General features: G+C 53.3%; 1 protein-coding gene across 1 annotated transcript in view; it reads left to right on the top strand.

The window, feature by feature from the left end:
* The first annotated feature begins 15,306 nt into the window (after positions 1-15,306).
* Positions 15,307-20,118, top strand: part of Alx4 (ALX homeobox 4) — a 40,440-nt gene continuing 35,628 nt past the window's right edge. Inside the window, exon 1 of the mRNA XM_020163708.2 lies at positions 15,307-15,769. Within this exon, the coding sequence (XP_020019297.1) occupies positions 15,328-15,769 (442 nt within the window). The 5' untranslated portion in view covers positions 15,307-15,327. The remainder of the gene's footprint in view (positions 15,770-20,118) is intronic.

Genomic DNA, 20,118 nt, shown 5'->3' with positions numbered 1-20,118 from the left:
CACTCCAGCCCTGCAGGGCAGGATCCCTCCAAGGCCTCCTCTTCTCCACTCCAGAGCCTCCATACTTCGCCCTGCCGACCCAGCCTGCACCTTCATCCTTCCCGTACTTTTTCCTCCTTCCCATGCAGCCTTTCCTACATCAATGCAGGAGTTTGTCCAGCTCCTCCACCCTCACCCTCCCTCCACAGTTGTTCTGATCCATAATAGAGGGTCTTCAAGCCAATCTCGTTCATTCCTGGTCTTCAGGGCAACCACACCCCCTTGCCTTCCTCTGCCCACTGAACTTCCAGGTATGTTGAGGCTGGAGACCTGGGTATAGCGTCCCAAGATCTGGACAGTGTTCTGCTCTGCCTCTTCCTAGCTGTGTGTGCCCAGAGCAGTCACTTTTCCTAGAAGGCCATGTGCCTGTGAGGCCAGACGTGCACCACCTTTCAGGCCAGAACTAGACTTGAATGCCGGCTCTACCACTTCCTCACTGTGTGTCTTCAGGCAAGCACACAACCCTCTCTGAGCTTTGCTCTCTTTGTTATAAAATGACAACAACCTGTTTGCTATGGAAATTCAAATAAGATATTTAAGCTCATGAATGCAAATATTTGGAAAATGTTTCTTCAAAGACAAAATGGGCTGCATACCTTTATTTTTAAAGAGGCCTACTGCTTCCAACAGAACATTCACACTAAGAAATACAGGTAGGCAAGTTGAGCCTGGATTGGGTAAGAGGCCAGTCAAGGTTTCAGCTCTCGGATTGGAACCACAGCTGTGACTGTGTGCTCTTTGTCAGAGCCCCTGGTCTCTGCTCTGCCTTGGTTGCCTTATCTGTAAACTAGGGACAGTCATAAGAGAAACAGAACCCTCCTGTAAGATGGTTCTGAGCCTTATTCATTATTCAGACAAAAAATAAACACTGATCAGCATCTGTCCTGCCCCAAGCACTTCTGGGCCCTGAAGACAGGACACAGACACACACCCAGGGGTCCTTGTGTTACGATAGGGGTGATCGCAGCCGACAGCAATCAAACCAGGTCTCTGTGGATAAGATGAAGAATCAAAGCAAGGTTGGTGACAGCAAGTTCCTGGGGTTACCTTGGATTGAGTGGTGCCCAAGAGGAAGAAGCCCAGAATTGGGTCTGGCTCATGATAGGTGCTCAGTAAATGACACTAATTGCTGGTTTCTGTGACTGTGCACACAGTTGGATCAGAAAGGGTTTTGGGTGCTGGCAAGCCAGCCTTGCCTCCCTGGGTATGGGAAGGGAGAGCCATACTGACATCTCAGGGATGGCACAGCTGGGGTACAGACCTGGCTTGCCAGGCCGCCATGCTAGTTCTGGAAGCTTCTGTACCACCTCCTTCCCTGGCCCCCATCAGGCTTTCATTTCCTCTGGTGGAGGCTGAGTGCCAGCGCCCTGCTGCCGGCCTGGACTGCACATCAGAGGCCAGGACCATTTGCCGCGGGTTTCACAGGGTGTAAAGTGCTCAGCACCCATTAAAGTGAGAGGGGTTGCAGGGCGGAGGCTGGGAGCCTGCCTAAAAGGCTCAGAAACACTTCACAAAGAGCCAAGACCAGCCCTGATCCCTGACTCTGCCCTGGAACTGTTTATCTCGGCTTTAAAAGGCCACAGGCCAGGCTAAGAGCTCATAAAAGGGGGAAATGCATATTGTCTTCATGTAGCTTAGGGCAAGTGAGGGGGTCTCCCAGAGAGCTCTCCACAACGGGCGAGGCAACTTCCCACCCGTCTACCCATCAGAGCAGCTATTAGGTGCTATCGGTGTATAGGTCCTGGTTGAGACATCAGATCACAGGATACAGAAAGAAGGATAAGGAAAACACACTTATGAGTGCCTACTACATATCAGGCCTTGCCATCACCTCCTTCAAGCTTCACAGCAATGGATCAAGGCTAGCATTATACAAAGGCCCAGAAAGGCTAAGTAACTCACCTGAAAGTCCACAGGTAATGGCTATCAGAGCTAGGATTGAATAATGGTTTTGGTCCGCAGATATGGCAAAGTAAAGCAGCTTGAAGGAGGCTTGTCCTGCCTTCTGGAGATTGGGGACGAAGGGAATTCTCCTGCCCAGCCAGCTGACCACACCCAGGGATGAGGGAGGGGCAGGTGTAAGGCCAGGGCTCCTGCCATCCTTGATAGTAAGAGTGGAACACTTGCTCACCCTTGCCAGGCACTGCCAGAGAGCATTCTCAAATAGCTACTCACCCTGGACCCAACTGCTAAAGTTACCCCAAGTGTACAGATGAGAAAACTGAGGTCTCCTGCCAGTAAGTGGCAGGGTCCAAATCGTCCCGACTCTGATGACTGCCCCCTCAGGCCCCGTGTGGCGCACGATCGCTGTGTTAAGTGCCTGTTTTGTGCCACCCTCTACTTACAAGGCGCTCTGCACTTTACAAGCCTTTTTCTCATACATCTCCCCATCTCCTCTCGCAACTTGAGCCAGCCTTGGCAACAAGGCATGCCCTAGACCCAGGCTTTGATCTATGGTCCTCTGGGAAGACTCCCAGAAGGGACTGTGAGTTCCTAGGAAGACTGGCTCTGGGGAGCCTCCCCAGCTAAGGGATGCAGAAATAGAGTTTTAAGCGGCATCCGGCATCAGAGCGCTTAGCCTCAACTTTCCAGAAAGTACCCTTGACAGTTGGGAGGAGCATCCTACCTTGATGTCTGCCTGGAGGCAGTGGAACGGACCATGCAACCTCTCCTGGCCTGTGCACTTGGCACGTGTGAGTGAGGAGGCGGTGTGAGAGCCTTTGTTAAAGGGGAAAATAGTTAACCATTCCAAAAACAGCTGCCTTCAGGGCAGTAGCTCAGATATAGCAAAATGGAATCATTCTACTTGGTTCCTTCATTCCTTCCTTTGTTCATTCATTCATTCGCTCAACATCTTTGTTGCCCAAGCCCATTTCAGCTAGAGACTGCATTGCAGGTGATGAGAGCAGAGGATGAATGCTGCTCAGAACAGGGCCATGTAACTCCAGTAGAGAAGGGTGTGGGGAACTTGCAGAAGATGAGGCTGGAGCTTCACCTCAGAAGCTGCTGAGGAGAGAAGAGCATTTCAAGCAGGAAGCATGGCGTGGGTAAAGCAGACATTCCAGAAATGCTCTGGGGACCCACATTGGCAGAACCCAGCCACTACCATGTCCTGATAAGGTGTCATGATTTCCCTCCTTCCTTTCCAAGTGTTGCCTCCCCAATTTGTGGGGACTTTATTAAAAACACACAGTTAATGGCCAGGAAAGAGGAGGCACTTTTGCCTTCTCTCTCTCCACCCGCCCCACCCTGAGCCCCCACTCTGGCTGGAATGTAGCCATCAAAATAAACATTAAATGTAAAATGCCAGAGCTGAGTTATTACTTGTGAGGGTTCTGGGAGAAAAATTTATAGCAACATTACAGTGTTTTGTTAAAAATCTCTTAATGCACCAAAATGGGAAGGTGTGTGTGTTTTTTATTAAAATGTTACACTCTATAAATCCGATCTGCAAGAAGGATACAGGTGGCGACCCAGGGACTCAGCTGGAGAAGCTGTCACTTCTATCTTTGGAGCCGTCCTGTCCCTTGGCTCTGGAAGTCTCCTCTCCCCAGCCCCTGTCCCTCTCCTCCTCCACACCGGCTCCTCTTCCCTGAAAAACACTTTTCCCTCAAGGCCCCAGAAGAGAAGCCGCAAAGGGTGTGACGTTTTGTGTCACTTCCCAATACCCTCGGGGTCTGTGGAAAAGTTGCAATTTTCTTAAAAGGCCTCTCTGAGCAGTAGAGCCCCCACAGCGGCCTTATGAAGTTTGTCTGGCGTGGGGTGAAATTTCCTGTTGGTCCATTTTTGCAAGTTTAGATTCTGGCTGATGCTGCATTTTTCAAGGGTTTCTTTGTGAAAAAGGCAACCAGCTTCTGTCTCTAGTCTTCTGTTCTGGAATGTCCTTCCCCAAAATAGTAGATGATATCACAGGGGCAGAATGGTGGCCGTATTTTCTCCCTTTAACTCTATGGAGGTGTGTCCTTCTTAAAAGGAGAGAATTGTGGGGGTTTGGATTTATATAACAGGAGACTCGCTTTTCTCTCTACTTTTTTTCAAGACAGATTCTTGCTACTTATTCCAAGCTGGCCTCGAACTGGAGATTCTTCTGCCTTAGCCTCCCAAGTGCTAGGATTATAGTCATGCACCACCAAGCTCAGCTTTCTCCCCACCTCTCAAATAGTGATATCAAAGGATTCTTTAGTGGCATTAAAGCAGAGATTCTCAGACTAGATAGAAGTCTGAGAACCCCTTAATTTGCACATGAAATTGAGGATTGAGTGGTCGCCCCCAGAAGATATGTCCAAATCCTAGCCCCCAGTACCTGTGACTACAATCTTATTTCAAAAAGGGAGCCAGGTGCTGATGGGTCACACCTGTAATGCTAGCTACTCAGTAGGCAGAGATCAGGAGCATCATGGTTCCAAGCCAGTTTGCAAGACCCTATCTCAAAAAAACCCATCACAAAAAGGGCTGGTGGAGTGGCTCAAGGTGTAAACCCTGAGTTCAAGCCCCAGTGCCACAATATCTGGGTGGCCCTAACTCCAGTGACAAGTGTCCTTATAAGAGACTGAAAAGAGGAGTCAGAGAGAAGAAGGCCCAGGAAAGACAAGACAGAGACTAGAATAATGAAACCACGAGAAAAGCTTGGGGCCACTAGGAGCTGGAAAAGACAGGGATGGTTTCTTCCTGAGAGCCTCCAGAGAGGGCCCCTCCATTTCAGACTTCTGGCCTTCAGAATCCTGCTGCTTACAGGCGCCAAGGTGTGTGAGAATTTTTTAAGGAAGCTCTAGAAAATTCCTATAGTGCCCAACTACCTCTTTCCAAGAAGAGGGGCCTCAGCTTTCACGCAGTTATGAAGGTGTTGCTCCCCAAAACGTCTAAGAGGCATCAAAACGTTAGTGTGAAAATGTACATGCTTGCAGTTGTCCCTCCTGCAGAAGAGGAACTGGCCTTGATGCAGGGTCACCAAAGGTCCCAGGTCCCAGGTCCCAGGTCCCTGTCCAGTGTCCTACTACACACACTGCCCTTCTTACAAGTTCATCCCACACTTATTCTGTGGGTGCTGGGTAAACGCCCTGCTTTACTTCCTTCTCCAGCTCCCAGGTCCTCTGAGCCCAACTTTGCCTTTGCAAATCACTTGGGACACAGCTAAGGCACTGAGAAGCCAGCAGGAGGGGCTATGAACCCTGATGTCTATGCCATCTGCCTGCATGACCCGCTCTGAGGGTACACCGCTCTGGAAAAGGACAATAGGTCCTTTGGGGAGTGATGAAAACATTCTGGAACTAGACAGAGGTGGCTGTGTGGCAGCTGCACCACAGTGCAAATGCACTAAGTATCCTTGAATTGTACACTTTAAAATGGTTCCTTTCATGCTATGTGAATTTCACCTGAAAGGGAATTGCTTCTCTGGTGCAATCATTTGCAAAACTCATTTTTGTCCCTCCTTTCCCAAGAAATGGAAACCATGTCCCTTAGTCTGGCAAGGGAAAGGAGGAGGCCAGTGACATATTCTAAGAAACAAATCCTGCAAGGACTGATTGGCCACATTTGGGAGCCTGAGGAATCCTTAAGGGCAGGTCACATGGCCCTGGACCCTGGGACCTAACATAAAAGCCACTGGAACTCAAGGCAGCTGTAGAACTTCATGCTGTCCCAAGCCAGGCAAAGCCTTTGTTCCAAGTAAGAATAAGTGCTGAGGTTAAGGGACCCCACCCCGTGATCCCTAATCCTCACAACCTTCCTAGGAAATGCAAACAACGCACTTCCCGTTTCACAGATGAGTAAACTGAGGCACAGGAAGAAGTGACTTGCCCAAGATCGTGCACCTGCAGACTAGACTGACTAGACCGTTTTTTAGTGAACAGCTTTTCCTAGGTCTAGAGCCTGCACTGTTCAAAGCATCGTTTGAAAAAAGCTGAGAATGAATCCAATTTAGAGACATCAGCAGCGAGGAGTTTCCATGCTCTGAGCATGGCAGAGGGACTAGGAAAAGAAGCTGAGAGGAAGCTCAGTGTCCCTGGCCCCAGTACGTCCTGCGCAGGTGTCCCCAGGTTCCCGAAGCCGCTGTCCTCCCAGGCAGAACTCCTGCCTCCCGACAGGGGCGCTTTTGGAGTGGCGGCCCTCCTTGATCTGGCCCTGGGAGGACTCAGGGGAAGCATAGAGGCTGATCTGCTGGGTGTGCAGGGCCACCCACTGGCACCCATGAAACTCAGCAAAGGCGCCGCCTCCTGGGGACTCCACAGTCGCTGCTCCGGGTCTTGCCTCTATTCCTGGGAGTGCCCAGGGAGGTGCCTAAGCTATAGATTTGGCTGTTTCTTCTTCTTTCTTGAGCTGCCTTTTGCATTTGGTAAGGAGGACCTAAGAGCACAGCCATGGGTTTCCCCAAGGGCTGGGACAGGGATATGGCCTTGTGGCAGTGCTGTGCTTCTGCCCTTAGTTGAACAGTCAGGGTCCTTGGACCCCTGCTCTACACAAAGGGGTCCAGAAGTGTCCTCAGTCCTGCAGCTGCTCAAGCCAGGCCAGCTCCGGGCTTGGCCAGGAGAGTTTGGAGAGGCCAGCAGTGTGACAGGGCCCTGGGGAGGAAGGGACCTCAAGGAGAAAGGGTGGGGATCATGTCACTGGAGTTCCCTAATACTCCTGACCAAATGGGGGACATGGGGAAGCTGGGGTGGAGGCACAGATGGTGTAAGCAGAAGGCAATTGGAATATAATCACCCACCCCCTTACTAAGCACCTACTATGTGCTAAGCCCTGAGCCAAGGGCTGTTTGCAGCTGCAGAGCTGCTACTCTGTGCCTGAGAGTAGCAAGTATTTCTCCCAGCATTCCCCTCGGCTTCGCCCCTCCCCCTCTCCCCTGGAGCTGTCCTCCCTGCCCATCACAAGCCTCTGTACTGGGATCAGAATGTGAACCCAGCTGCCTCCCAGGACAGGTGCTGGGAAGACCCTGCCCTCTGAAGGCAGGCAACAGGAGGAGGGATTGCAGGCAGAGGGAATGCGCCCATCCCTGTCTGTGAGGCCACTGCAGCTGTGGCTGCTGGGACAAAGATACCAAGCCTAGGAGCTGGTAAGCCTGAGCTCACCTGCCGTCCTGTTCACAGGTGGAAGGCTTTGTGTGCCCCGGGCTGCCCCAGCTGCGGAAAAGAGGCTTAGACTCCACTCCACGGGATGGTGAGTGGTGAGCTTAGAATCAACGGGTGTGAAGAAACTGCTTAAAGTGTAAGACAGACGTGAAGCTAGGAGCTGAAGGACTCCAGAGACCCTCCTTCCCTAACACCTCTCCCTCCCCAGCACGGCCCTCTCCACCTCCCCTTGCACTGATCACAGGCCCCTGGGAGTGAATTTCTTTGGTCTTTTCACTCCTCTTTGAAAAGACCTGAGCCTTGATGAGGCTGTGGGCAGAAGAGGAAGAGGAATGTGACAGGGATCCCCTGCACTTGAGGGCAGGCACTCTAGCTGATCACAGGGGCTCTAAGCCTGGCCCTGGTGTCTAGAATAGTCTCTAATCTCTCTCTCCCTTTCCCTCTCCCTCTCCATCCACCTCTCCATCTCGGTACTAGCACTCCATCGCTTATGCCATAACCCCAGCTCTTTTAGCCTTAGTTATTTTGGGGATAGTATGTAGATTTTTTTTTTTTTTTGCCCTGGTTGGCTTGGACAGAAATTTTCCTACCTACAGCTCAGCTTCTTAGGGTCAGATAATTTTTGTCCAGGCTATCCTCTAACCTAGATCCTCCCAATCTCCACCTCCAGAGTATCTGGGACTACAGGCATGAGCCACCATTCCCAGGTGAATTTATCTTAAGTGAGTATGGTCCCATTTAATCCTTCAGCTATCCAGAGGTGGGTACTGTTATCAGCCCCATTGTACAGGAGAGGAAAGTGAAGGCCATGAAAGCAATCATTTGGCTAACTTTATACAAAGTAACCGATAAACAACAGAACTGGGATTCACCCCGGATGTGAAGCCCAGCTCTAGATCACTAATTGAATGGCTGCCTCCTTCCTTCCTTGCTTTGGCCAGCCCCAAGGGACAAGGAGGCTCCCTGCTGTCACAGACAGATACCTCAGCCCAGCTCAGTCCTAGAGGCTCCCTCCTAACATCCTTAAGAACTGCACTGGAGTAGGCACAGCTGCCACTGGCTGCCCACCAACTCTCAGCTCTGGGACAGAGGGCTGTGGAACAGATAAATGAAACCTTAAAAGAGAGGGTCTCTCCGAGGTGGAGGGCATTGATGTAAAGCGAAGAAAGGGAATTCCAGGCCATGCTCCCTCCTGGAGGGGAGGCCAGGCAGGACAAAGAGCTCTGGGGATTGGTGGACTGGGGTGGGGGTGGAAAAAAGGGGAAAGGGATAGGATCCCCAGCCAGAGGGATCCAGGAAGCCAGCCCTCTCTTTTCCCCAAGGAAACCTGCTCTTCTGCCTCTTCTCAACTCCTGATTGGTTTTCTGGCTGGTAGGGTGCAAAGACCACCTCTTAGCAGAAAAAAGTGCCATTGACCTTGGAAGAGACTCCCAGCTGTCAGTTGGGCAGTCCCAGGCTGGTATCTTTGTTGCAGTGAAAAGTGAGGGGCAGACTCCACATCTGTGGGGACAGAGGGCTTTGGAGAGAGCACTACTTTGTCTCTCAAGGCCAGGGGGAGAGGGGCTCAGACGTCAGGAGGCTATGCACTTCTTGGAGACTTCATAGAAAAAATTTAATCCTCTCCCCAGAGACAGGCACATATCATGTAGATGATGCACCGAGGGGGTCTCAGATACCTCCAGCCACTGACACTCCTTTCTCTCTACTACTGAGGCCTCCACATTTCCAGCTGAGAAATGGGTTTCCATCTGCTTCCCCCATCCAGGCTGAGCAAAGGCAAACCCACCCTTCCCCCACCACCTGGAGACAGGAAGCCCTCACTTCTGCCCCCCAGGTGCCTCCCCAAGTGTTATGTGTGGGGTGATGTGTAGTGGACACCCTCCATCTCTACCAATCCATCTTTTGCAGTCTCATTTTGAAACCTTAGATGTGCAGCTTCCAGGAAAGAGAGGACACAGGGATCCAGTCTAAACACCTGCCTGGGAGTGGTTAACAATGAATTTGGAAATTTGTGGACTTAAATTATCTGTGTTCTTCTCAGCTCTAACCAACAGACATGGGGTGGGCAGGCTTGGACCCCGAGGAGGATTCAACACGTTCCCTCCACTGGTCTGCACGATCTAAGCTGGGGTGGGAGAAGCAGAGTGGAGATCTCCTCTCACAAGCTTTGGAGTCTGGATTTCGAGGAGGATCGCCAGACCCGGGTTCAGCCTTCCCGGGCCCTTGAAACCCGGGTCCCGGCCCTGAGCTCTTACCTTTGTCCTTTGGGGGAGAAGGTGAGGAGCAGGAAGGCGGGGAACCTGCTGTACTGCGCACCTGGACGGCGCCTTCAGACGGGAACCCCAGCTGCGCCCAAAAGCACCAGGTGCCCAGCGCCCCAAGAACGGAGAGGCAGGCTGTGAACGGAAATATGGATGGGCAAAGGTGTGAGTCTCCAGCCTGTGGAGGGAGCAAAGCTGGCCACTTTTTAAAATCTCGATCGCTCGGACTTGGTACTTCCTAGACGCTCAAAATCGAACAGCTTTGAGCACCCAGAACGCCGTAGAACACCCCGTTTATCAAGCACCTTGGGAATGGGAGTTGGCGCTGGTGAAAATGCAGGCTCCTTTGTCCCCTTCGGTGCCCTGCGGGATTAAACACAGTATGAGCAAAGGGGAGATGGATGTTAGCTAAGGCCGAGTTCTGATCGTTCGCTAGCCGCAGTTCCAGAAATAGTTAATTTTAAGCACCTGATTTCGGGGTGCACATCCCAGTGTGCCGGGTGGGCAACGCGACGCTGCCAGGGCGCTGCTAAGGGGACGCCGGGACCTGTCCCGCGCCTCCTCCCCCCAGGCCCGCCCGCGAGCTCAAAGCGCCCTGGCGACCCCGCTCCTTCTTCGTGGAAGCCGGGTGCGCACTCTCCGCGGCCGCGGAGCGCACAGAACCTTCGCGGGGCAGAGCCTTCTTCCCGCCTCGTCTAGCAGGGGCGCGGCCCGCCGAAGAACAGCGGCGGATGTAGAAGCCAGCGCTCGAAGGCACTGCCGCCTCCTTGGTACAGGGAGATCGGGACACGGTCTGGGAGTGCTGGGTGCCTGGAGGCGAACGTCGCCGTTGACCGTGCGACATACCCCAGATGAAGGGTACGCTTGGCCCGGGGGACTCGCTGCTATCGCGCCCACCCCAGTGGCAATGGAGAGGAGATTTTCCTGCGGACTGGGAAGGTGAGAGACCCTTCCCAACCACCTGTCCCCCGCTGGCTTTGAATGACTCCACAGATCGCTGAGAAGGCTCTTGGGTTCTGAGATCACATCACCTACGTTCAAATTCCAAGTTCAAATCCCAAATTGTCTGCTTCACTTTATCACCGTAAGCAACTACGTGCTTCATTTATTTTTCCGTGCTCCTGTTCTTCCGTCGCTGTAAAATGAGAATAATAATACCACCACAAGGCTATTGTGAGGACTGCACAGATCTCAGTGTGGAAGAGAGCTGTCAAACCCACCATTGCTATTATTACCCCGTTATTTCCAGGGGAGGTTTGTGCATACGTGTCTGCAGAGCAGACGGGTTCCCTTCCACGTTTTCTAAGATTCTTAACTCTTCCCCCTTGACCACCCCCAGAGTATCCAAAATGTCCCCTCAGCTGCCCCAGACTTCTAAGAAGCTTTGTATTTCTCCTTCCATTTGCAGTGGCAACTTCGACTGTGGAGTTCCCGACTGACACAACAGGGTGTGATCTCGGTTTCACCTAGCTGGCAGTTGAGGCTTGGGGCAGTTTCCTGAGGTCATGTAGCAGGTAAGCAGTGGCCAAGCTCTGGACCTGGAGTGTCCCTCCCACCGTTTCATGGTTTGTACTGCCAGACAGGAGTGCAGCAGGGGATTGGGGGAGTTAGTGGCAGCTTGGGTCAAAGAAGGTGGCTCCTTCTTTGAAAGAAATTCAGGACTGCTGTTCCTCTCCCCCAAAGGGGACCCTGTAACCAACTCAGTCCCCTACCCCTGGGCTCTGCCTCAAGAGCTGCAGCCCCGAGACAAGGGAACTGGGCAGTTCTCAGCCTTGGATATTTGTTCCTCCAAGCATTCGTTCAGTCACCCATTCAAGGGATATTTTCTGAGCAGTGCTGTAGGCCAAGTCCTGTGTCCCGCACCATGGAAACAGTGGTCTCCAGTTTGCATTGTAGCAGGCAAACAGACAATAGCACAGTAAATTCACGTGCATGTGGGAGATGCTGTCAGATCTTGATGAGTGCTATGGAGGAGGGGTCATGTGTGACAAAGGGAGCTGGAGTGGTGAATGAAGTCCTCCCTGAGGAAGAGACACCCAGTGCCCAGGCTGAGAAAGAAAGATTTTCTTGCTACCTTCCCTGTCCTGGGAAGGATATACCTGCTTGGGGTAGGAGGCTGCCTGGGAGAAGAAAGAAAAGTGTAGTTAAGGATGTACCTGCCAGGGTTGGGGGCACAGGATGTGCAGAAATGGCTTCACAGCCCCCACCATTCCCCCTGTTGAATGCAGTAGAGTGACCAGGCTAAAGAGACACCCTTGGCTTGTTAAGAGACCTCATGAGAGGCAGACAGCAAGCCAGGGGAGCCTTAACTGAGGAGCAGAAGCCAGGGTTAGAGCCAGGCTTCAGTGCCTTCCATGTGGCAGCTGGGGCAGGGGTGGGGGTGAGTGTAGGGATGGCCAGATGGGCAAATGGATGAACAAATAATTTAACACAGACAGAAATAATCAGCTACACCTATCAGCATTTTCCCCAGCAAGGTGTGTTGGAAGGGACCCAGGAGATGGGGCCAGTGGAGATTAGTCTCTGGAAGGTTTCAGGTCACACTCTTAAACGACTGGTCCAGAATACCATCACAGGGACACAGCAAACCCCACAGACATCTCATTCTTCCTCAGTCCATTCTTAAGGTTAAATGCAGACAGGAGACAGCCTCATTCCCAGGTGTCAGGGCAAGACAGGAGAAAGCCTGGTGAGGGCATCCAATATGTGCCCAAGCGCTAGAGGTTAGAATGGGAGGGGGCATCGAAAGGTTGAATGAGGTAGCAATTACAGGCCATCAAAGCTCAGGGTGGGTGAAACACAGCTTGCTGAGATGGGACCAATCATTACACTGAGTGCACCTGGCACAGAGGTTTCTAGAGATTTAGTGTGATTGTCACCTGTACTCCACCCCTGCCACTGAGATTCAACTCCCATAGTCTTCCCTCCTTTGTAGACCAGGAATTGGGGTGGGGGGAGAGTGGAAGGATGGCTGCCACCATCTGGGTGCCTGCAGGCAGCTTCCAGGCTCTGGGGACTGGAGTAGCCTGCTCTTTGCAATGCCTTGACAAAAAAAAGAGTCTCTATGCCTCTGGGAACCACATGGCGTTTTCATTCATTCATTCAACACCCTTTTTCTGAGCACCTTCACCATGCCAAGCCCTGTGGTGCGTGAGATGGGCCTGTTCCCTTCCTGAGAGAACTCACTGTCTTCTCCTCCTGGGCTCAGCAGGCTACTAACTTTGCACACTTGATTTTGGAAGGGGAGGTGAATGGCCCCCCGTTGTCATTGGCTAGAGGAAAACAAAGATTCTTGGAACTCTGTACTGTGGGAAAACTTGGAAGGAACAGATAGACAGATCGAGGGATCCACAACTCAGCTTCAATATTTTATTCTACAAATATGTGGGGCACTAGGATCTAGGAGGCTGCTCTGAGGGAGCCACTGACTAGTAGGACTGTGCACATAGTCAGCCATCCTGAGGTCCTGAGTGGCCAGGAGGCAAATGGAGCATCAACCTGGACTGAGATAGGAAGGGGAAGGAGTTCAAGGCTGAACTCCAGAACACCAGCCAGATAGACAGACAACAGCAGGGAATTCCACTAGAAGGAACCACTATGCAATATGCCCAGGTAAGAGAACTTGGCAAGTTCTAGAAACCAAAAAGAGCTTTAATTGGATTAAGAGCACTTAAGACCCTGGCAGGCTTTTCTCACCCTTTTGCTATCTGAGGTTACAAATGATTTAGGGTTTTGGTTTTTTTTTGTTGTTGTTGTTGTTGTTTTTTGAGACTCAGTCTACCCATGTAGACTACCAGAGGTATGATGAGGCAAAGAATGCATGGCTGTACTGATGTGGCTTCTGGCGCAACAGATGTTCAATAAATTTAAGAGGCTTAGGTCTGCTGGCCAGAGAGACTGATTCCTGACCAGCAGCAGAGGAGGGGCTTGGTTCTGGGTGCCCGGACTTGGTTAGAGGAAATTTTTTTTTTTTTGCAGTCCTAGAGTTTGAACTGAGAGCTTCACTCTGTGGCTTGAGCCATGTCTCCAGCCCTTTGAGGGATATTTTTATTAACAGCACTTCAAGGTAAGCCGGGATGGAAACCAGATGTAGGATTGCATAGTCGGCAGGGAGCAAGGACCAGAGACACCAAGGAGTGGGGTGGAGTAAGGATCAGCCCAGATGAGGTTGGAGGTAGATACACAACCCCCAGATATTTTCTCTGGGTACCTTAGGTGCAGAGAGTCAATGTCCCATGCTAGTGCTCAGAACACTCAGGTCCTCTCATTTTACTTCACGCTTTCACCTCTCTCCTCACTTTCACCCTCCCAATCCATGGATTTTCCCTGTGGCTAAGGAGGACTGCTCAAAGTGGTCTTCCATCTGAGTCATTCCTCAGCTGGAGATCTATTTTCTCTTTGAGTTTTTGTTGGCTCCACCCTCCCATGGAGGGTTTCTGCATGGGTTCCAAGGAGGTCTCACTGTATGACCTCAGCCAGGTGTCTCCACCTCGCTGAGCTTTGGTTTGCTCATTGGAAAATTGGAGACCCCAATCTTTACCACTTACTGTTGTGAGATGCAGTTGATGCTTAACCATGTGGAAGGGGCTTGGCAGGCAGTAGAAGTTCTTTTCCCGTGCTGTGTGGTGGTCCAGGGGTCCAGCAGCCCAGAGGAAAATCACAGCTCATCACTCCTGTAATCCCAGCACTCCAGAGGTGGAGGTAGGAGGATCATCAGTTCGAGGCCAGCTTGGGCTACCTAGTGAGACCCTGTTTCAAAGAAAAACAAAAACAAAAAATCCAAGCTTTTTGTTTTACAGTGGGGGCAATGAGGCCAGGGAGACTGGAAACTTCCTCACCCTCACCCCTAGCAATTGCAGGTGACAGACCAACAATCAGGCAAGACCAGAGGTCTGGGGACTCCTTACTCTCACCCTGGCCTGCCAGAAAACCCAGTAGGCTGGGCCTGGAGGAAGGAGAAGTGAGCAGTACTCTAGAGGGTCCCCGCAGGGGGTGATGGAACACAGACACCCCAACACCCCAGCCCAGCGCCCTTACAGGGCAGATAAATAGTTAACAAGACAAGAAAGTGGCCACATACAGGATGACAACAGCGCGCGCGCGCGCGCGCGCGCGCGTGTGTGTGTGTGTGTGTGTGTGTGTGTGTGTGTGTGTGAGAGAGAGAGAGAGAGAGAGAGGATTTCAAGGAGAAACCAGGAATTGGGAGCCCAGATTGGAAACCAAGGAAAAGATACCAGAAGACGTGCCACCAAGTTCCAGCCCGGCACCCAAACCACTCTGCCTGTACTCCCTCCGACTCTGAATGTCAAAACCTGTTAAGGTTGTTTTCTTTCTCTTTTTTAACCTGTCATTAAAATTTTCATTCCCCCCACCCTAGGCCAAAGTTCTAACCCAGCGCCCATTCTCAGCCAAGAGTCGGGAGCCCTGGGGGTCCTAGCACCAGCAAACCCCTGCCTAGAATCCAAAGGTTCTCCGGTGCATCTCCTTAAGAGAGAAAAGGAGGGGCAAGGAGGATGGAAGGAGAGTAGGGAGAGAGGAGGGGAAAAAGGAGGGGCGCAGGAAGGAGCAAGTCAGAGAAAAAAAAAATCACTTTTTTTTTCCTGTCTCAAAACCTTAAGAGGGTTTCGGAGATCTGGTCAACTTTTCGAAACATCTGAATCTTTTTACAGCTCTTGGTCTTTCCCGGGCCAGCTGTGGGGAGGGAGGGAGAGGGAGAGAGATAGGAGAGAGAGAGGAAGAGGGAGAGAGAGAGAGAGAGAGAGAGAGAGAGAGAGAGAGAGAGATTCAGGGAGGCGTGGAGGGGAAGAGAGGGAGGGGAGGGAGGAGGGAGACAGCGAGCAGGCCAGGCGGGCGTGGAGAGCAGTACCACCGCCTCCTCGCCTCTCCAAACTCTGGGCCAAGGCGCGCGGTGGCGTCCTCGCGCCCTCGCCCGCGCCCCCGCCCGTCGCCGGCGCAGGCCAGGCATGAATGCTGAGACTTGCGTCTCTTACTGCGAGTCGCCGGCCGCTGCCATGGACGCCTACTACAGCCCGGTGTCGCAGAGCCGGGAAGGTTCATCGCCTTTTAGGGGATTCCCTGGCGGGGACAAGTTCGGCACAACTTTCCTGACGGCCGCAGCCAAAGGGCAGGGATTCGGGGACGCCAAGAGCCGGGCCCGCTACGGCGCCGGGCAGCAGGACCTGGCTGCACCCTTGGAGAGTGGCGCCGGGGCGCGGGGCTCCTTTAACAAGTTCCAGCCCCAGCCTCCGACCCCGCAGCCCCAGCCGCCGCCGCCGCCGCAGCCGCCCGCGCAGCAACCGCATCTGTACTTGCAGCGGGGCGCCTGCAAGACACCCCCGGACGGCAACCTCAAACTCCAGGAAGGCAGCAGCGGCCACAACGCGGCCTTGCAGGTCCCCTGCTACGGTGAGTGCACGTGCGGGTCATCGGGGGCTGAGGACTTCGGGGTCCGCGGTTTCGGCACCCCAGAAACCCACTCGACTTGTGGAAGGCAGAAGTGGGAGGGCTTGGGGAGCTCAGGGCGAGCGGTGGGTGACTCTGGGTCGGAAAATGAGGATCGACTGCTTCCAGGGGGTCAAGGGATCCCTTGGCCCAGGTCACAGAGCGCTCTTGCCATTTTTCCCGGTGTCTTCGCCGTCTGCCCAAAACCGCTCGCTTTTGCGCTGCCCGAGGGGTGGGAAGCTTCGCCCCGGCTCCCGGCGTGCGGCTAGAAGGAGCCGCGGCGCAGCGCGGGGGCGCGGGGCGCGGGGCTGCCTAGGACTCGCCCACGCCAGCCTGGAGGCTCCTTGCGCCGCGCCACAGGTAAGAGTGTCGCAGGTGCGAGCCCGGCCGTGGGCCCGAGAGCGGTCCGCCGGGCGAGCATCGGGCCCCGCGGCTCAGCGCTGCGACACAAGTGCGGCTCGGGAAGCCGGGGACCCAGAAAACCCGAGTCCTAGGCCCGAAGCTCCGCTCGCAGAGGGAACGCTGGCCAGCCAGGGTTCTCGGCTCTTCTTCCCCGGCGGTCTCTGGAAGAAGCCGGCCTGGAAACAATGGTTTACGACCGACGGGGCGGGAAAGCAGGAAGCCAAGGAGAACGCGACAGCGCTGGGCTTGGGGAAGAGGGAAGGGTCCAGATCCTGATTTGGCCCCACAGGGAACCCGAGGGAGCTGGCCTAAATGACCTCCAAGCCCCCTTGAACGTCATGGCAGGGCGCAGGCCTGGGTCCTCAGAGCGCAGCAACCACTGCAGTGGAGAGAGCCTGTCAAGAGGTTAGGCCTTTCCTTCCTCCACAGAATCTGGGATTGGGGGCAGTGGTTCCCCCAGCCCCAAACTGGAAGTAGGAGAGGTACCTTCTTCGGCCAGGAGCCCTGGGTGCACACTCTCCCCCCTGGCCTTGGCCTTCAGGCAGGTCCCTAGTGAGATGAGCTGGTCCTTGACAGGGCAATGAATTTGGCTGGATGTCCAGGCACTAGGCCTGGGGACAGAGGTGGAACATGGTGGAGGGCTTGGTGGCTGGAATGACCTTAGGAAAACACATACTTTCTTATATCAAACTTGCTGTCACAGGCTTAGAACAAGTTCATAGGTTCTCATAGGTTTTGGACACACAAATATTCATACAGTCATATCTACACTTAAGTTCTACACACACACACACACACACACACACACACACACCTCTTTATGATTTAACATGGTCACACCAGGTACAAACTTGTGTGGCCTCAAACAAGTCACACATTCCCAAACCCACAAAGCAGGTTCTGAAAGCTCTGGAAGTCTTTTCCCACCTCCACCTTTTTTCTCCTCCTCCCCCTTTTCTCTCCACCTCCACTGAAATGAGGTCAGGGACTCAGACTGAAGACACCCATAACTCCATAAAGGTTGTCCTTCTATACCCAGGGCCAGGAAGCCAGGTATGTCATCCCAACTATTAGATGAGAACAGGTCCCAGACTGGGGGACCCCCGAGAGTCACAGTTGAAAGCCAAGGGCTTGGGTGTTATCGCTCCCATTGTACTGCATTTTCATATGTTAAAGCAATTCCCAGTGAGGCCTCCGAGGAAGCAGAGATATTACTGGAGAAAAGAGCCAGGTAGCTCCCAAGCTCCTGGTGAGATGTCCTCGGGGCCAGAGGGAGGAGCTGGGTCCCTCCTGCCCTGCTAGGTCCTAGAGGCCAGTCTGGCCCTTCCAATACTTGCTTTAGCCATCGAGGGTTGAGGGAAAGGATCAGCTACTTGACCTGGGCTGCCCCTAACCTACAGTGTGACCCGACAGAGAGCACTAAACTCCCATTTCCTTATTGGTGTCTGGGCAGTAATAGAAAGGCCTCACTGGGTCGTAAATGTTCCCCAGGGAGCTCCCTCTGCCACATTTCCATCCCTTCCATCTCTGTGATTTGGAGTGGCCAATTCTGAGTGTGCTGGGCAGGCTCCTGCTGCTGCTTTGCTCTGGCAAAGTCGTAAGCTACAGATCGGGAGAAAAGGCAGTCCCTAACCCTGACAGAACCCAACTGGCCTGCTGCTCAGGGCAAAGCTGACCGAGGACAAATTTCTCTGTCCTTTCTCCTGTCAGCAACTGAGTTTCCCCGGCACCCAGGGGATTTCTGATCCTTATGAGAAAGGGATTGGGCACATTGAGAGACAGAGGCAAGGCTCTGACCTTCTACAGAGGTAGCTAGGAGGAGGGCCTCTGGAGATGGTTCTCCAATCTGCCAGCAAGCAGGGAAACCGAGGCACACACTGACAACAATTCTGAGAGTGTGTATTCAAAGAGGGGGGAGGGAATGGGGTTTGAGGGGAAATCCTAGGATGTTCCCTGGAGCTTGGGAAAAGACTAGGCAGAGGTAGAGTCGCCCTTGGCCCTGGGCCTGGCCTTGGCTGATATGGATCCCCAGCACAGTTCGGTTAGACCTCACAACTCATCCCAGCTTTGGGGGTCCCGGCCTCAGAACAGTTCCGATTGGAGGGGAGGCCCTGATGCCTGGGTTTTAGTACCACTACCATCACCCAGGCGCACATCGGGAGGAAGGTGCGAGCCTGGGGGCCGCAGCAGGACCAAGCCGAGGGAGTGCGGACAGGGAACTCTCTGGACCTGATCTTTTCTGTGTTGCCTAAAGAGGAGAGAGAAACTCTTCGTGGCTGCAGGCGTCCTTACCCCATCCGAGACCTTTCCCTCTAGTGCAGGGACACTGGCGTTTTAACGAAAGAACCCCACCTATCCCTTGCATAGCGCACCCGGGACCTGGTCGAGCTCCTTGTCCCCCACTCCGGCGTCTCCAAGTGTCAGCCCGAGCTCAGGGCGGGCCACTTGGGCTGCTCCAGCTGCGCCTGGTTGAAGACCGACGTTTCCCTGCGGTGCGAAGGAAGAGCCTCCTTGTCCCCGCGATGGGAACTGCGGCGCGTCGCCTCCAAACCCTCCGCGGGAGTCGCCGCCGGCCTAACGGGCCTTGCGGGTGCGGCCGGTGCGGTGCGGCTGCGGGGAGCGGCCCTACCACCTCCTCTTTCGCTTTCGATTTGGTGCGGCAGGTTTTCGCTGCGAGCAGATTCCTACCTCCACATCCACCCGCTCGGAAGGCAGCGCTCTCAGCGCCCGGATCAGGGACACCGGGCCGGGCCGGAGCCCCTTGAGGCGCCGCCGAGGGGTGCGTCCTGATTTTTTTCGAAGTAGACTCAATGTTTAAGTGCTAGAGATATTTATTTCCCCCACACCGACACAATCCACACACCATCAAATGTGTAAACTCCGCCAGGGTCATATTTGAATTTAGCCAAAGAACGAAGTTTTTTTTTTTTTTTGGAGAGAAACCCCAAAAGACTGGGAGACACGGAGGGAGTTTTGGGTGATTGTAAGAAAATCAGGGAAAACTCGAACCTGGACGCTGAAGGCTGGTCGTGAAGCCAGCAACCCCGGTCAGTTTTCCAGGGAAAAGGAAGATGCTTTTCTTTTTCCCTTGTTAATTTCCGTAACTACCAGCCTGCTCAAACAATTTGACCTAACACACACGTTCTTCACTACAGGAACAGAAGGCTTGGGTTAAAAGCCTAGTATTATTTTCAATCAATTGACTTGCAGAAATCTTTTTATAATTTACATAAAGTGGGGTACAAGCTCTTCGAAGATTTTTTAGGAACGTCTCCGTTGGTATAACTACCACCTGGATCAAGGTAAGGACTATTTACGTGTTGAATATGTGCACGGAAACTTTAGAGGAAAAACCATTTTTGTAAACTGTTTTAAGGAAATTCCAGGAAATATTTCGGAGCGCCCGGGACCGCTTTTTCTCACGGTAGTGTTTCTTGGGAAGGATGACCTTACACGCCGGGGCGTTTGCCGTTATTCCAAGAGCCGGGGAGGGATGGTCATCGCCAGATTATCCCGGAGCGATCGAAGCCCGGAGCCTGCGATTTCGAGATGCAGTTTGGGTCCTCAGGAGGAAAATTAAGTAAAAATATCCTACCTAAAATCTCCCCAAGGTCCCCGAGGGCTTCAGTTTCAAAGACCAGCTGGGCGCACTTTTCCGGGGACGTGCAAACTTTCCCTTTCTTCTCCAAGGTTTGGTTTGCGGCTTTGTTTGCAAGGTCGGTTGAAACAGGAAACGGGAAGATACCGGCCTCTGCTGCTGCGGGGCGTGAGAGAAGTTGAGCATCTGGCGCGCTTGACCTGGGTTGGGGCTTCTCCGCTGGCCCCTGGAACCCAGGGCTCCAGGCAGCAGGCTTGGGAGAGCAAGGCGTAGCTGGCCGAGCCCCGCGGCTCTGTGGGCACGGGATGGCGAG

The sequence above is a fragment of the Castor canadensis genome, chromosome 1 (genome assembly GCF_047511655.1).
Source record: "Castor canadensis chromosome 1, mCasCan1.hap1v2, whole genome shotgun sequence".
Lineage (NCBI taxonomy): Eukaryota > Metazoa > Chordata > Mammalia > Rodentia > Castoridae > Castor > Castor canadensis.
This window is presented reverse-complemented; position numbering and strand designations above follow the sequence as displayed.